Below are 16,973 nucleotides of genomic sequence, written 5' to 3' on the forward strand. Positions count from 1 at the left end.
ATCAAATGGCTACCCAGACTAGTTGCATTGCCCCCCCCCCCGTCTTTTACACCGCTGCTACTCTCTGTTATTATCTATGCATAGTCACTTTAATAACTCTACCTACATGTATATATTACCTGAATTACCTTGACTAACCGGTGCCCCCGCACATTGACGCCTCTGTACGCCCTGTATATAGCCCTGCTATTATTCTTTTACTGCTGCTCTTTAATTATTTGCTACTTTTATTTCTTAATTGTTTTAGGTATTTTTTTCTTAACTGCATTGTTGGTTAGGATTTCACTGTAAGGTTGTATTCGGTGCATGTGACAATACAATTTGATTTGATTCACCTGGTCAGTCTGTCATGAAAGAGCAGCTATTCCTAATGTATAGTGTAGAACAGATATGCATCTAACTGACAGGTAGACTAAGATATATGTCAGCTCTATTCATGACATTTCTATCTGCATTGTTCAGTGTGTTGCTCCCTCCTGACCGCGACCCGGAACGTGATGCTGTTCCTGTAAATGTCAGAGGCTCTCAGTAAAGGAACACTGAGCGACAGGAATGCACTCTACCAGCCCCAGGGACAGACCAAGAGACCACACACACACACACAGTACTCTTTCTCCCTCCCGAGAGTGTAGTTAAAGTGTCTATAATAAGCACTTCTCTCTCTCTCTCTCAATTTCAATTCAAAGGGCTTTATTGGCATGGGAAACATATGTTTACATTGCCAAAGCAAGTGAAATAGATAATAAACAAGCAATACAAAAATTACAGTAAACATTACACTCACAAAGGAATAGAGACATTTCAAATGTCATATGGCTATGTACAGTGTTATAACGATGTGCAAATAGTTAAAGTATAAAAGGAAAAATAAATAAACATAAATATGGGTTACTCTCTGTTTAGGGCCAAATAGCATTCTAATTTGCTAAGTTTTTCTGTTAATTCTTTCCAATGTGTCAAGTAATTATCTGTTTGTTTTCTGATGATTTGGTTGGGTCTTATTGTGTTGCTGTCCTGGGGCTCTGTTTGTGTTTGTAAACAGAGCCCCAGGAACAGCTTGCTTAGGGGACTCTTCTCCAGGTTCATCTCTCTGTAGGTGATGGTTAATCTCTCTCTGTCTCTCTCTCTCTCTCTTTCTTTCTGTCTTTCTTTCTTTCCAGAGTATAGATGGTGAGGTGTCCATCGTGGCCCAGAATAAGGATTGTTATCAGAGTGGGATCATCTGTATGAAGATGCTGGTCATCCATGTTGGATTCACCAAGATCTACTTCAACGACAACTCAGGCCAGCCTGTGTGTACCATACACACACACACACACACACACACACACACACACACACACACACACACACACACACACACACACACACACACACACTCACACATTTCACACTCAATGAAGTCCATGAGCCCTCCTTGGTGGTCAGTACAGACCCTACATGTGACAATCCTGGTGTGTCCTAACCCGGCTCTGGCCCGTTGTGTGTCTTATAAACTCTACTCCTCCAGAGTCCATCCAGTGTGGTCGGTAAGGGCTCTGAATTTGAGCTGTGGTCAGCAGGCTACTACACAGCAATCCACTTTCCCCTACCAGAACCTAACCATTCTCTGGGACCGCAAGACAACCGTACACATCAGAGTTGGACCACATTGGAAGGTCAGGATACTATAAGACTGTATACTGCACACACACACACACACACACACACACACACACACACACACACACACACACACACACACACACACACACACACACACACACACACACACACACACACACACACACACACACACACACACAGTCTCTCTCTCTCTTAACAGTGCTGTGCTGGACCACTTTGGAAGGTCACCACTCACACATCCACCCACCCCACCCCTAATCCTCCTTTTTCTTTCTCTATCTATCCTTTCCTCCCCCCTGTCTGTCTAGGGTCTCCTGAGTGGTCTGTGTGGGAACTTTGACAGTGTGACAGTGAATGACATGACCACATCCAGTCACATGGAGGTCAGCAATGCTCAGGGCTTCGGAGACAGCTGGGCCCTGGGACAGGTACACACACACAGACACACAGACACACAGACACACACACAGTAGAACTGCAAACTTTGAGCCATCTGCTCTCCACTCCCACATGGAATGATAACTATACTGAACTAAATGCAGGTTGACGTTTATTGTCAAGGAGTCCCAGACAAACTGTCCATGTCGTGGGCAAATTCTTAGGCCGTAAATGATTGTCGTACGTCTTGGCACGTTCAGTGTGACAGGGCCTAGGTCTGCCGATTAAGTACCAGTACGTTCGGTCTTAGGCTCTGCCAAAGTTCTGGCAGTGTCAGAATTGTTTTGCCTTTATCGTGTAGTGCGGCCTGGTGTTACGAGCCGATCCCAGTGAAGATTATTGTGAATAGTCAGATTAATATAATAGTTTGATTTAAACGTTTACATGCTTTGCAAGAAGAACGATTTCTCTAATAATCTAGTTTCCATGACATCTGAAATCATGCTACCTGATGGGATTTTGACAAATGCACAAAATCGGCAATCAACATTTTTGGGGAAGCCTATTTGATTCTGAGTTTGGACATACAGTGCCTTCGGAAAGTATCCAGACCTCTTGATTTTTTCCACATTTTGTTATGTTACAGCCTTATACTAAAATTGATTACATGTTTTTTATCAATCTACACACAATGCCACATAATGACAAAGCAAAAATAGGTTTTTAGAATTTTTTGCAAATGTGTTAAAAATAAAAAAACAGATACCTTGTTTACATAATTATTCAGACCCTGTGCTATAAGACACGAAATTGAGCTCCGGTGCATCCTGTTCCCATTGATCATCTTTGATCATCTTGTTTTCGTTTTGTCATTATGTGGTATTGTGTGTAGATTTGAGGACAAAAATATATTTAATCCATTTTCTTAGTACGGCTGTAACATAGCAAAATGTGAAAAAAGTCAAGGGGTCTGAATACTTTTCTGAAGGCACTGTAACGTTTGTATGTGAACTATTTCTAATATGCATACTTCACTAGCACATAAGCATAGAGAGAGACATGCTCTGCTGGGGCTGGGAGATGCTCTGCTGGGACTGGGAGATGCTCTGCTGGGACTGGGAGATGCTCTGCTGGGGCTGGGAGATGCTCTGCTGGGGCTGGGAGATGCTCTGCTGGGGCTGGGAGATGCTCTGCTGGGGCTGGGACATGCACTGCTGGGGCTGGGACATGCTCTGCTGGGGCTGGGACATGCTCTGCTGGGTCTGGGACATGCTCTGCTGGGGCTGGGACATGCTCTGCTGAGGGCTGGGACATGCTCTGCTGCGGGCTGGGACATGCTCTGCTGGGGCTGGGACATGCTCTGCTGGGGCTGGGACATGCACTGCTGGGGCTGGGACATGCACTGCTGGGGCTGGGACATGCTCTGCTGGGGCTGGGACATGCACTGCTGGGGCTGGGACATGCTCTGCTGGGGCTGGGAGATGCTCTGCTGGGGCTGGGACATGCTCTGCTGGGGCTGGGAGATGCTCTGCTGGGGCTGGGGCTGGGACATGCTCTGCTGGGGCTGGGACATGCGCAGATCAAATACACTGCTGCAATTGACGTAGCAGTAAAAGAGGACTCTGTAAAACACTTGCTCTTAGGAAACTATCAAATTACAGTACTTTTGTTTTTAGGTCAGTGCCTGTCCAGTTTTGTTTTGGTCGGTTTGTTTTTATTGATGTCAACGTTCTGAACAGAGTGCCCAATGGTGGCGGTGGGGTTATGGTGGTGTAGATGGTGGTGTAGCCAATAGCAGAATGTGACGACAGAACTAATGCAAATTGTTCAATCTGGCCAGGTTTATATCAATATTTTTATTTGGTAACATTGCACAGTGTGACGAGATAATCATAAAAGACTGAATCTGACGTACAGTCTACAAAGGCCTTTAGGCATTAGGGTTAGCAGTGTGGTGATGTCAAGGTTAAGGTTTTGTGACTTTGTGGCTGTGCCAGCTATTGACCACTCTGCAGAGCTGCATCCAGTACATGAGTCACAGCAATAAATGCCAACCTGCGAACTAAACCGATTCACAGCCAATTTACCATGTCTCTAAAGATAAAATATTATTCCCAGAGTAATGGCTGGCTTAAAGGGGGAACTTGAAGAATATTTCCCTGTTCTTTGTTTCTAGTTCTGAAGTGGAAATAGTTATATTTCCCCTCCCCTAGCCCTATCCCCCTGCCCCCTCGCTTCAACCCCTCAGCCCAGTCTTCTGCCTCTCTAGGGTCTACCTGTGAGATTTAGGAGAAATTAGGCACCCACCCACCCACTAACTTTGTCTCTGTGTGTGTGTGTGTGTCAGTGTGAGAGTGACTATGTGGTGAAGAGAGCGTGTGAAGGAGACCTGGGTAGACAGCCGTACGCCAAGAGAGAGTGTGCTCTACTCTACAGTGATGTCTTTACTCCCTGTCACAATGTGGTGAGTACACACACACACACACACACACACACACACACACACACACACACACACACACACACACACACACACACACACACACACACACACACACACACACACACACACACACACACAGGAAAGGGGGATATGGGAACGATTCTTATCTGATCTCAGTAAATAAGCTCTACTCTCAGGAGATGTACACCACGACCAGAGATACACACAGGGGGTTAAGGTGTGCAGCTTTAGGTGGTGGGTTATTTTCCTTTTTGTACATTTAAAGCTTTTTTTCTCCCCAATTTCGTGATATTCAATTGGAACTTACAGTCTTGTCCCTTCGCTGCAACTCCTGTACGGACTCTGGAGAGGCGAAGGTCGAGAGCCATGTGTCATCTGAAACACGACCCTGACAAGCCGCACTGCTTCTTGACACACTGCTCGCTTAACCCGGAAGCCAGCCGCACCAATGTGTCAGAGGAAACACTGTACAACTGCCGACCGGGGTCAGCTTGCAGGCGCCCGGCCCGCCACAAGGACTAGCTAGAGCACGATGGGACAAGGACATCCCGGTCGGCCAAACCCTCCCCTAACCCAGACAACGCTGGGCCAATTGTGCGCTGCCTCATGGGTCTCCCGGTCACGGCCAGCTGTGACTCAGCCTGGGATCAAACCCTGGGCCGTAGTGACGGCTCAAGTGTTGCAGTGCCTTAGATCGCTGCGCCACTCGGGAGGCCCCCGGTGGTGGGTTGTTGAGGTTATATTGTGTTATTTTCTGAGTGGCCAACAGATGGTTGTGTAGGTTTGACTGACTTCAGAATGATCCAACACGAAGGTTGTCTTGCTTAAGCAATGTTCTCCCCAGGATTTCTTAAAGACCCAATGCAGCTGTTTTTATCTCAATATAAAATTATTTCTGGGTAACAATTTCATTTCATTTCTTGGTTTCAATTAAAATGGTCAAAAGGAAACAAAAAATAGCTTGTTAGCAAGAGCAATTTCTCAAGCAAGTATTTTCTCTGGGAGTGATCTGAGTGGGGAGGGGAAAACTGAAAACCAGCTGTTATTGGCTCTTACACAAAAAGGGCATTATCATAATTTTCTAAATTTCACAGTATTATTCCAACCTCATAGTGTGTAAGTGTACACTGAACAAAAATATAAACACAACATGTAAAGGGGTTCATTGTTTCATGAGCTGAAGTAAAAGATCCCAGAAATGTTCCATATGCTCAAAAAGCTTATTTCTCTCAAATGTTGTGCACATTTGTTTACATCCCTGAAAGTGAGCATTTCAAGATAATCCATCCACCTGACTGGTGCGGCAAATCAAGAAGCTGATTAAACAGCATGATCATTAAACAGGTGCACCTTGTGCTGGGGGCAATAAAAGGCCACTCTAAAATATGCAGTTTTGTCACACAACACAATGCCACAGATGTCTAAAGTTTTTAGGGAGTGTGCAATTGGCATGCTGACTGCAGGAATGTCCACCAAAGCTGTTTGCAGATAATTGAATGTTCATTTCTCTACCATAAGTCACCTCCAACGTTGTTTCAGAGAATTTGGCAGTACGTCCAACCGGCCTCACAAACGCAGACCATGTGTATGGCGTTGTGTGGGTGAGCAGTCTGTTGATGTCAACGTTCTGAACAGAGTGCCCAATGGTGGCGGTGGACTTATTTCTATTTGTATTTGTATTTATTAAGGATCCCCATTAGCTGCTGCCAAAGCAGCAGCTGCTCTTCCCGGGGTTCCAGAAAAATTAAGGCAGTTTATACAATTTTAAAACGTTACAATACATTCACAGATTTCACAACACACTGTGTGCCCTCAGGCACCACTACCACATATCTACAGTACTAAATCCATGTGTATGTATAGTGCGTATGTTATCGTGTGTGTGTGTGTGTGTGTGTGTGTGTGTGTGTGTGTGTGTGTGTGTGTGTGTGTGTGTGTGTGTGTGTGTGTGTGTGTGTGTGTGTGTGTGTGTGTGTGTGTGTGTGTGTGTGTGTGTGTGTGTGTGTGTGTGTGTGTGTGTGTGTGTGTGTGCGCATGTGTCTGTGCCAATGTTTGTGTTGCTTCACAGTCCCCGCTGTTCCATAAGGTGTTTTTTTAAATCTAATTTTACTGCTTGCGTCAGTTACTTGATGTGGAGTAGAGCTCCATGTAGTCATGGCTCTATGTAGTACTGTGTGCCTCCCATAGTCTGTTCTGGACTTGGGGACTGTGAAGAGACCTCTTGTTGCATGTCTTCTGGGGTATGCATGGGTGTCCGTGCTGTGTGCCAGTACTTTAGACAGACAGCTCGGTGCATTCAACTTGTCAATACCTCTCATAAATAAAAGTAGTGATGATGTCAATCTCTCCTCCACTTTCAGCCAGGAGAGATTGACATGCAAATTATTAATATTAACTCTCTGTGTACATCCAAGGTCCAGCCGTGCTGCCCTGTTCTAAGCTAATAGCAAGTTTCCTAAGTCCTTTTTTGTGGCACTGGCCACACGACTGAACAGTAGTCAAGATGCGACAAAACTAGGGCCTGTAGGACCTGCCTTGTTGATAGTGTTGTTAAGAAGGTGGAGCATCACTTTATTTTTGACAGACTTCTCCCCATCTTAGCTACTACTTCATCCATATGTTTTGACCATGACAGTTTTCAATCTAGTGTTACTCCAAGCAGTTTAGTCATCTCAACTTTCTCAATTTCCACATTATTTATTACAAGATTTAGTTGAGGTTTAGGGTCAGTGAGTGTTTTGTTCCAAATACAATGCTTTAAGTTTTAGAAATATTTAGGGCTAACTTATTCCTTGCCACCCACTCAACTAACTGCAGCTCTTTGTTGAGTGTTGCAGTCATTTCAGTCGCTGTAGTAGCTGACATGTATAGTGTTGAGTCATCCGGATACATAGAAACTCTGGCTTTGCTCAAAGTCAGTGGCATGTTGTTAGTAAAGATTTAAAAAAAACAAGGGGCCTAAACAGCTACCCTGGGGAATTCCTGATTCTAACTGGATTATATTTGATAGGCTCCCATTAAAGAACACCCTCTGTGTTCTGTTAGACAAGTAACTCTTTATCCACATTATAGCAGGGGGTGTAAAGCCATAACACATACGTTTTTCCAGCCGCAGACTATGATCGATAATGTCAAAAGCTGCACTGAAGTCTAACAAGACAGCCCCCACAATAATTTTACCATCAATTTCTCTCAGCCAATCATCAGTCATTTGTGTAAGTGCTGTGCTTGTTGAGTGTCCTTCCCTATAAGCATGCTGAAATTCTGTTGTCAATTTGTTTACTGTAAAATAGCATTGTATCTGTTCAAACACAATTTTTTCCAGAAGTTTACTAAGGGTTGGTAACAGGCTGATTGGTCGGCTATTTGAGCCAGTAAAGGGGGCTTTGCTATTCTTGGGTAGCGGAATGACTTTAGCTTCCCTCCAGGCCTGAGGGCACACACTCTCAAGTAGGCTTAAATTGAAGATTTGGCAAATAGGAGTGGCAATGTCATCTGCTATTATCCTCAGTAATTTTCCATCTAGATTGTCAGACCTTGGTGGATTGTCATTGTTGATAGATAACAATTTTTTCACATCTTCCACACTGACTTTACGGAATTCAAAAGTACAATTCTTGTCTTTCAAAATTTGGTCCGATATACTTGGATGTGTAGTGTCAGCGTTTGTTGCTGGCATGTCATCCCTAAGTTTGCTTATCTTGCCAATGAAAAAGTAATTAAAGTAGTTTGCAATATCAGTGGGCTTTGTGATGAATGAGCCATCTGATTCAATAAATGAAGGAGTCTAGTTGTCTTCTTTCCCCAAAATGTCATTTAAGGTGCCCCAAAGCTTTTTACTATTATTCTTTATATAATTTATCTTTGTTTCATAGTGTAGTTTCTTTTTATTTAGTTTAGTCACATGATTTATTCATTTTCAGTACCATTGCCAATCAGTTGGGCTGCCAGACTTAATTGCCATCCCTCTCAACCATACAATTTTTAAATTCCTCATCAATCCAAGGGGATTTTTTACAGTAATTTTCTTTTTTCTTTTCTTTTTCTTAAAGGGTGGATCAGCTTAATATTGAGGAAAGATTGTTTCTTCCATCAATGTAATTGTCTGCATCATTTCCAATCCCCTATATATTTTTGGGGGTGAATATATATATATCCATATACATACACATATGCATACATATACACATATATACATACACATACCTATATAGACATACATACTTTTTTAGAATATACCTTTATTATTCCCCCGCAAACCCTAACACCCTTCCCCCAATTGGAGTAAACTAATAAACAATAACACTTAGGCTTCTACCTTCAGTTTATACATCTTATACACATTTTACAGACACAATCTATTTTACAATAGTAATATTTTGTTTGTTTTTAGTCCTTCCTCTATTTCCATCCAGTTTGATTTCTATTTGTAACTGTGCTATTTCACAACATTTCTGAACCTATATACATTTTACAGACCCTGTATGTTTTACATTGGTTATCTTGTTATTAGTCCCACCCTTCAGCTTCATTCAACCCCTCCCATCTATCTCTCAACACCATCCATTTTGGATTTCTATTTGCCATATATTTTTTAACTGTGCTGTGATGCTTGACAAAAGTACTGAACCTTTCTATTCTCATAGCTTCTACAGATTGTAAATAAAAAATATATATTTTTGCTAAAATAATTATTATATTATTGATTGATTGACTATGGCTTTTCAAATCACCCAGTATTGCTATCTGCAGCGTTAGTTCTAGGCAAATGTTGCAATTCTTCAGCCATTCCTGGACCTGTGACCAAAAACGAGCTACATATGGAGAATACCAAAATAAATGATCTAATGACTCTGCCTCCTCACAGAAAAATCTGCAGAGCTGGAAAAGATTGTATCCACCATATACATAACATTCTATTGGTTGCAATAATTTTGTATAGTAATTTAAATAGAAAAATTTGAAGTTTTGCGTATCAATTCATAAACCATGTGCCATGGAATGGGTATATCGAAAATCTCTCCCCAACTATTTTGCAATTTATATGGCACAGCTGTCAGTTTTTTGGTCCTTAAATGAAATTGGTATATGTTTTTATTTATCACACTTTTCTTTAACCATTTATATTCTTTAATACAGGGCCGACATACAAGTTCCTTACTTTTTTCCCCTTCTACTTGCCTCTTCCATTTTTGTGGTAATGCTGCAATTAGTTGGTTGTAATTTTGGGAGGCCAGACATTTCCATATGTCTATGTGAGCTTCATGTGTGACATAACTCCAACAGTTCTATTTATGATATCATTCACTAACATTATACCTTTTTTAAACATTTCTTCGAAAAATGTTTTTTTTTTATCAATTAGTATATTTGAGTTTAACCACAATATTTGTTGTATTATTTGTTCTGTCTTTTCAGTTGGATTAAACTGAAATTGCAAGCAATTTTCTAAGGCTTGTTTAAAAAATTACGATATTTTGGAGATTATTTCGTTTTCAAACAACCAAAAGTGAGCAGCTGTAATCTGAATAAAGGGAAAAAGGCCATTCTTGAACATAGGATGAGACATTCCTACCAATTTACTAAAGAACCAGTTTGGATTTAAATATAACTTTTGCATGACTGATCCCTTTAGTGAGAGGTCTAATGCTTTAATGTTTAATAATATCTGCCCTCCGAATTTATATTCATTATATAAATACGCCCTTTTAATTTTGTCTGGCTTGCCATTCCAAATCAAATTTGAATATTTTTTGTTCATATAATTTAAAAAGCAGGTCACTAGGTGTAGGCAAAACTATAAGCAAATAGGTAAACTGTGATATGACTAAAGAGTTAATCAGGGTGATTTTTCCACAAATAGACAGGTATTGTCCTTTCCATGGTAGCAAGATCTTATCTATTTTTGCATTTTTTTGTGATCCAATACATTATATAGTACATTTATCATAATTTGGTTTTAATCCAGAGAGGGTAGCAAAAGTATCTAGATCCTCTGAGGCCGTGGAGAGATTCTAATTGTGGTTTTAAAAGAAAACATGAATCATCAGCATACAATGACACCTTTGTTTTTAAGCCACGGATTTCTAATCCCTTAATATTATTGTTTGATTTAGTTTTAATAGCTAACATTTCAATGGCAATAATAAATAGATATGCCGATAGTAGACAACCTTGTTTTACTCCTCTAGATAGTTTAAAACTTTCTGAGATGTAGCCATTATTTACTATTTTACACCTAGGGATACTATACATAACTTTAACCCATTTTATAAGAGATTCTCCAAAATTGAAATATTCTAGGTATTTATATATATATACTTCAGTCATACTTTATCAAAAGCCTTTTCAAAATCAGCTATGAAAACTAGGCCTGGTGTCCCCGATATTTCATAGTATTCTATTGTTTCCAGTACTTGTCTTATATTATCTCCAATGTATTGTCCATGTAAAAAAACCTGTCTGATTAGGATGAAAAATATCTGACAATACTTTTTTTTATTCTATGCACCAAGCATTTTGCTAGGATATTTGCATCACAACACTGAAGTGTAAAAGGTTTAAAAAAAATTCAATGGACTGGATCTTTATATATACCACTTGGGTCCTGTTTCAGTAATAATGATATCAGACCTTCTTGTTACATGTCTGATAATCTACCATTTATGTAGGAGTGGTTAAAACATGCTAATAATGGTCCTCTGAGTATATCAAAAAAAGTTCTGTATACTTCCACTGGTATGCCATCCAGCCCTGGAGTTTTCCCAGCCCTAAAGGCTTTAATTACATCAAGAAGTTCCTCCTCTGTAATTTTGCCTTCACATGAGTCTTTCTGTACAGATGTTAATTTTACATTATTATTAGGGAAAAAATCCATACAATTAGTTTCAGTTAGTGGAGATGGAGGAGACTGGAAACAAAAACATATTCTTAAAGTACTTAACTTCCTCTTTCAAAATATCCTTCAGTGAATCATGCGTGACTCCATCATTTGTAACAACTTTTAATACATTTCTTTGGTAGCATTTCTATATTGAAGATTGAAAAATAATTTGGTGCATTTTTCCTCTAACTTATTCTGTGCCTCTATGGTACAGTTTTTATTGCTATCTAACTGTACTGTTAGTCCTTCAATTTCCTTTGTTAATATGGACTCTTTTGATCTAAATTGCTTTTGTTTTATAGATAAATACTGAATTGCATGGCCTCTAAAGGCACATTTTAAAAGTGTCCCACACAATAAGGGGATCTGCTGTACCTATGTTATGTCTGAAAAAGTCAGTTATAAATTCTTCTGTCCTAGTTCTAAACAATTTATCATCTAGTAGGCTTTGATTAAATTTCCAGTATCTTGAAGTTGGAAGTTTACATACACCGTAGCCAAATATATTTAAACTCAGTTTTTCACAATTCCTGACATTTAATCCTAGTAAAAATTCCCTGTTTTAGGTCAGTTAGGATCACCACTTTATTTTAAGAATGTGAAATGTCAAACTAATAGCAGAGATAATTATTTATTTCAGCTTTTATTTCTTTCATCACATTCCCAGTGGGTCAGAAGTTTGTTTACATACACTCAATTAGTATTTGGTACCATTGCCTTTAAATTGTTTAACTTGGGTCAAACGTTTTAAGTAGCCTTCCACAAGCTTCCCACAATAAGTTGGGTGAATTTTGGCCCATTCCTCCTGACAGAGCTGGTATAACTGAGTAAGGTTTGTAGGCTTCCTTGCTCACACACACTTTTCAGTTCTCCCTACAAATTTTCTATAGAATTGAGGTCAGGGCTTTGTGATGGCCACTCCAGTACCTTGTCTTTGTTGTCCTTGAGCCATTTTGCCTCAACTTTGGAAGAATGCTTGGGGTCATTGTCCATTTGGAAGACCTATTTGCGACCAAGCTTTAACTTCCTGACTGATGTCTTGAGATGTTGCTTCAGTATATCCACGTAATTTTCCATCCTCATGATGCCATCTATTTTGTGAAGTGCACCAGTCCCTCCTGCAGCAAAGCAACCCCACAACATGATGCTTCCACCCCTGTGCTTCACGCTTGTGATGGTGTTCTTCGGCTTGCAAGCCTCCCCCTTTTCCTCCAAACATAACGATGGTCATTATGACCAAACAGTTCTATTTTTTGTTTCATCAGACCAGAGGACATTTCTCCAAAAAGTATGATCTTTGTCCCCATGAGCAGTTGCAAACCGTAGTCGGGCTTTTTTATTGCGGTTTCCTTACTGAGTGGCCTTTCAGGTTATGTCAATATAGGACTCGTTTTACTGTCGATATAGATACGTTTGATACTGTTTCCTCCAGCATCTTCACAAGGTCCTTTGCTGTTGTCCTGGGATTGATTTGCACTTTTCGCACCAAAGTACGTTCATCTCTAGGAGACAGAACGCGTCTTCTTCCTGAGTTGTACCATGGTGTTTATACTTGCATACTATTTGTTTGTACAGACGACCATGGTACCTTCAGGTGTTTGGAAATTGCTCCCAAGGATGAACCAGACTTGTGGAGGTCTACAATTGTTTTCTGAGGTCTTGGCTGATTTCTTTTGATTTTCCCATGATGTCAAGCAAAGAGGCACTACGTTTGAAGGTAGGCCTTGAAATACATCCACAGGTACACCTCCAATTGACTCAAATTATGTAAATTAGCCTATCAGAAGCTTCTAAAGCCATGACATAATTTTCTGGAATTTTTCAATCTGTTTGAAGGAACAGTCAACTTAGTGTATATAAACTTCTGACCCACTGGAATTGTGATACAGTGAGTTATAAGTGAAATAATCTGTCTGTAAACAATTGTTGGGAAATTTACTTGTGTCACGCACAAAGTTGATGTCCTAACTGACTTGCCAAAAATATAGTTTGTTAGCAAGAAATTTGTGGAGTGGTTGAAAAACAAGTTGTAATGACTCCAACCTAAGTGTATGTAAACTTCTGACTTCAACTGTATATGCCAATTATGTGATGATCCGACCTCATTCTGTCCCCTATCAACACTTTTTAAACTTTTGGTGCCAGAGAGAATGGCATAAAAAAGTAGTCAAAACGACTAGCTTGATTCAGCTTCCGCCATGTATATCTCACTAGTTCAGGGTATTTGTCACGTCCTGACCAGTATAGAGGATATTTTGTTATTGTAGTTTGGTCAGGACGTGGCAGAGGGTAGTTTATTTATGTATTACGTTTTTTTATCACTGGTCTATGTTTGTATTTCTATGGTATGTTCTAGGGTAGTTTTTCTATGTGTAGGTTGGGTGCTGGACTCTCAATTGGAGGCAGGTGTTTCTAGTTGCCTCTGATTGGGAGTCCTATAAATAGGTGTGTGTTTTGTTTGTCACTTGTGGGTAGTTGTTTGAGAGCACTGCTTTTGTTGAGCCTGCTTCTCTGTTCCTGTCGTTAGTTTGTTTATTGTTTTTCTGTGGTGTTCGCATTTTTTATAATAAATATGTTGAGCACGCAACCCGCTGCGCCTTGGTCCCATTCTCTCTTCCACGACAGTTGTGACAGTATTTAAGTCTCCATATGTCCACTAATTACAATATGTTCATGACATTCATGATTTCCTTAAGTGCCTGAGGGTGATAGTTTGTAGTGTGATTTTCTTTTCGGTCCATAGAGGTATTTAAGACCGTATTAAAATCTCCCACCATAATAATTGAGTCTAGTGTTGCTTGTAGAGTTGATAAATTCTTATATATATTTTCAAAGAAGCTTGAATCATCCATTTTTGGACCGTATAGGTTAATAAGCCATATCTTTTTATTGTCCAGTAACATATTTTAAATAATCAATCTACCTTGATGATCTGTTTGGACAATTTGCACATTTGGATCAAAATTACTGTTAATTAAAACCATCACCCCTTTTGAATTTCTTTGCCCATGGGAGAAATATATTTCGCCCCCCCCAGTCCTTTTTCCACAAAACTTAATCTAAAATTGTTGAAGGAGTTTCCTGAAAACAATAGATATTATATTCCTTCTCTTTTAGCCAGGTAAATACTGATAGTCTTTTCTTATTATCTGCTAAGCCATTACAGTTGTAACTGTCTATACTTATTTCACCACTTACCATAATGAGACACAAGTTTCAATTCTATTTATCAAAATATATGTTTGTAAACGTACCATTTAAAAGGTAACATGATGATTGAGTGTCTATATAGCTGTACCATGATATTTGCATTGCTACTAAGTAAACCTCCAATTGGTCCCCACTATTCCACCCACTAAAAGCCCTCCTCATCCCAAGTTGGGTTGTCGTCCCAATGCCCGGCAGACCATCCCCGACCCCCCGTATCCCATAGCCCTGAACAGACTGGGATTCATCCTTCAAAAAGAGCACACAGTGCCATTTACAGAACAGAAGTAGATCAACCACCAAATGCATTTCCATCGCCCTCACCTCGATTTGTATTATATATAGCAATCCCAAAAAATATATATATTTTAAAAATCCTATTTCTTAATTTCCATAATTAGCTATTAAATATTGTACTAATGTAGGCAATTCATGCAAAGGATTTTACCTCTCACCAGTCTCGCCATTACCAAAATTACATTATTCCAAGTCATTATTATATTAGCAAACAATTATTGTGAATCATCCTATATTGTCCCTAACATCTTTTACTCCTTCACAACAGTTGTTGGATGTGGACATACAATCAACCCTTTCCCCCCCACACAACCATAGGCTCACATTCTCAACAGTTGCCCAACTCAAGAAAGGTCTTGATTTACGAATGCATATACAGTTGCAGCTATATGAGAAGGCCTGCAAGACTGTGCAGAAAAATGGGCAGAAATGGAGAGATTCTATTAACCATTGTCACGTCCTAGATGATGGAGGTCAAATGTACACCTTTTCCCTGAAACACCCACAACATGGTCCCCTGTATTGACCATATTCCCAAGCATCTCCATGCAGTCAGACTTATGATTTTGTGCCACCTGGGCCACAATAATATACCCCCTCTCTGAATGTCTGAGTGTGACCCCCTCCCCATGGGTTACTGCAGCTAGTGTTGCCAGCACTGCCACTGCCTGGGTGGGGACACCCCACCGGAATCCCCACCGGCTAGGTACAAGGTCGTCAAGGTTCTCATTAGCAGCTTTGAGAATTTCCTTGTATAGTATGTTCTCCCTTTAGTGGGCTTTGGTTTGCAGGACCAACCCTGCCAGGCAGGCTCAGAATCTTGAGGGGGCAGTGCTGCTCTAGGTCTCTGACTGCATTTTGGCTGCATACAGACCTCTTACAGCAGGCTCATAAAACAGTAAGGGACTTCTCCGTAGTATCTGGGTCATTCAGGTGGGTGTCTAGGGTATAGGGTTGTGGACCGTTCCATCAATATAGGATCATAAATAAATACATTAGATATCATTTATTTTAAAAATGTTGTTCCCCATGATAGGACAATAAATAAATAAGACGTATAATTCATTATAAAAAGTATATCCATCTTCTGAACAACATTGAAAGCTCACTCACACCCCCGCTCACAGCAATACATTGGTTCTGGGATATGCAACCATTTCCTTTCTCACTCAACACCACACTTTCCCAAACATAAAAAAAACACACACCATACATACTGTGCCTTCTGTTTACTGGGTTTTTATCTTCTCCATGTTGAATTAGTGCTTTTGTGTTCCAATCAGTTATATTTGAAGATACAATAAAAAATATAGCTTTACTATATATAATACAATGCATAACCGGGCAAGAATTGTGTTTCATTATTTTCCTCATCTATAAGAACTTTGTAATTTTTAAAATAGCCATGGAGGAGTCTTTTTGTCTCTGAACAACTGGTTATCAATATATAGTTTATCGACGACGAGAGCTACTCGTTTCCCTTTTAATCTACTTACCTTGAAAATTGGATACAGAACTTTACACCGTTCTGCAATTTTCTTCAGGAACTGATCATTCATGCCAATTTTTGTCCCAGCAAGTTTTTCCCCAGGCTTTTAACCATTATTTTATCTTTAAATTAAGCAAATTTGGCAACGATTGGACGTTCATACCTCTGCCCTCTCTGTCCGAAGCGGTGTACACGTTCGAGTTGGATTTTGTCGATAGCTTCGCGTGGAATCTGAAGCGCTGTAAGAAAATATTAAATTGTCTGTGTCTGTAGAAGAGTCACGTTTTCGTTTTGAAATCGGTTCCCCTGTCTTACTCTCCGTCATGTTTGGATGTTGCTTGTTTTCGTAATATTTGTCGATAAATTTCTCTAGTCTTAAGATTTGTTTTGTGTTATTATCCAGATTGAAGGTTATCACCCACCAGATTGTGTAGTGCTAATATTTAGTCTAACTTGCCGATATTGAATATTACATTTTTATCTTGAGGTGCTCTACATAACTACGTTCAGTCCGCCATTACCTGTCTCAGTCCCGCCCTCTCCTCCCTAATTTTCTTAATGGGTGCGTGCTTATTAGTACTGGAATAAGTAGTTCCATAAATGCGTCAAGTGCAGCATCTGGTTGGTCC

The 16,973-nt window shown here is 40.1% G+C and overlaps 1 protein-coding gene across 1 annotated transcript in view; it reads left to right on the plus strand.

Moving 5' to 3' along the window:
* The window catches only part of LOC106561225 (otogelin-like protein), a 57,599-nt gene that overhangs the window by 17,224 nt on the left and 23,402 nt on the right, over positions 1-16,973 (plus strand). The window contains 5 exon segments of the mRNA XM_045688734.1: positions 1,161-1,292; positions 1,511-1,582; positions 1,584-1,658; positions 1,935-2,054; positions 4,352-4,468. Of these exon segments, the coding sequence (XP_045544690.1) occupies positions 1,161-1,292; positions 1,511-1,582; positions 1,584-1,658; positions 1,935-2,054; positions 4,352-4,468 (516 nt within the window).

This window comes from Salmo salar, chromosome ssa10 (assembly GCF_905237065.1).
Source record: "Salmo salar chromosome ssa10, Ssal_v3.1, whole genome shotgun sequence".
Lineage (NCBI taxonomy): Eukaryota > Metazoa > Chordata > Actinopteri > Salmoniformes > Salmonidae > Salmo > Salmo salar.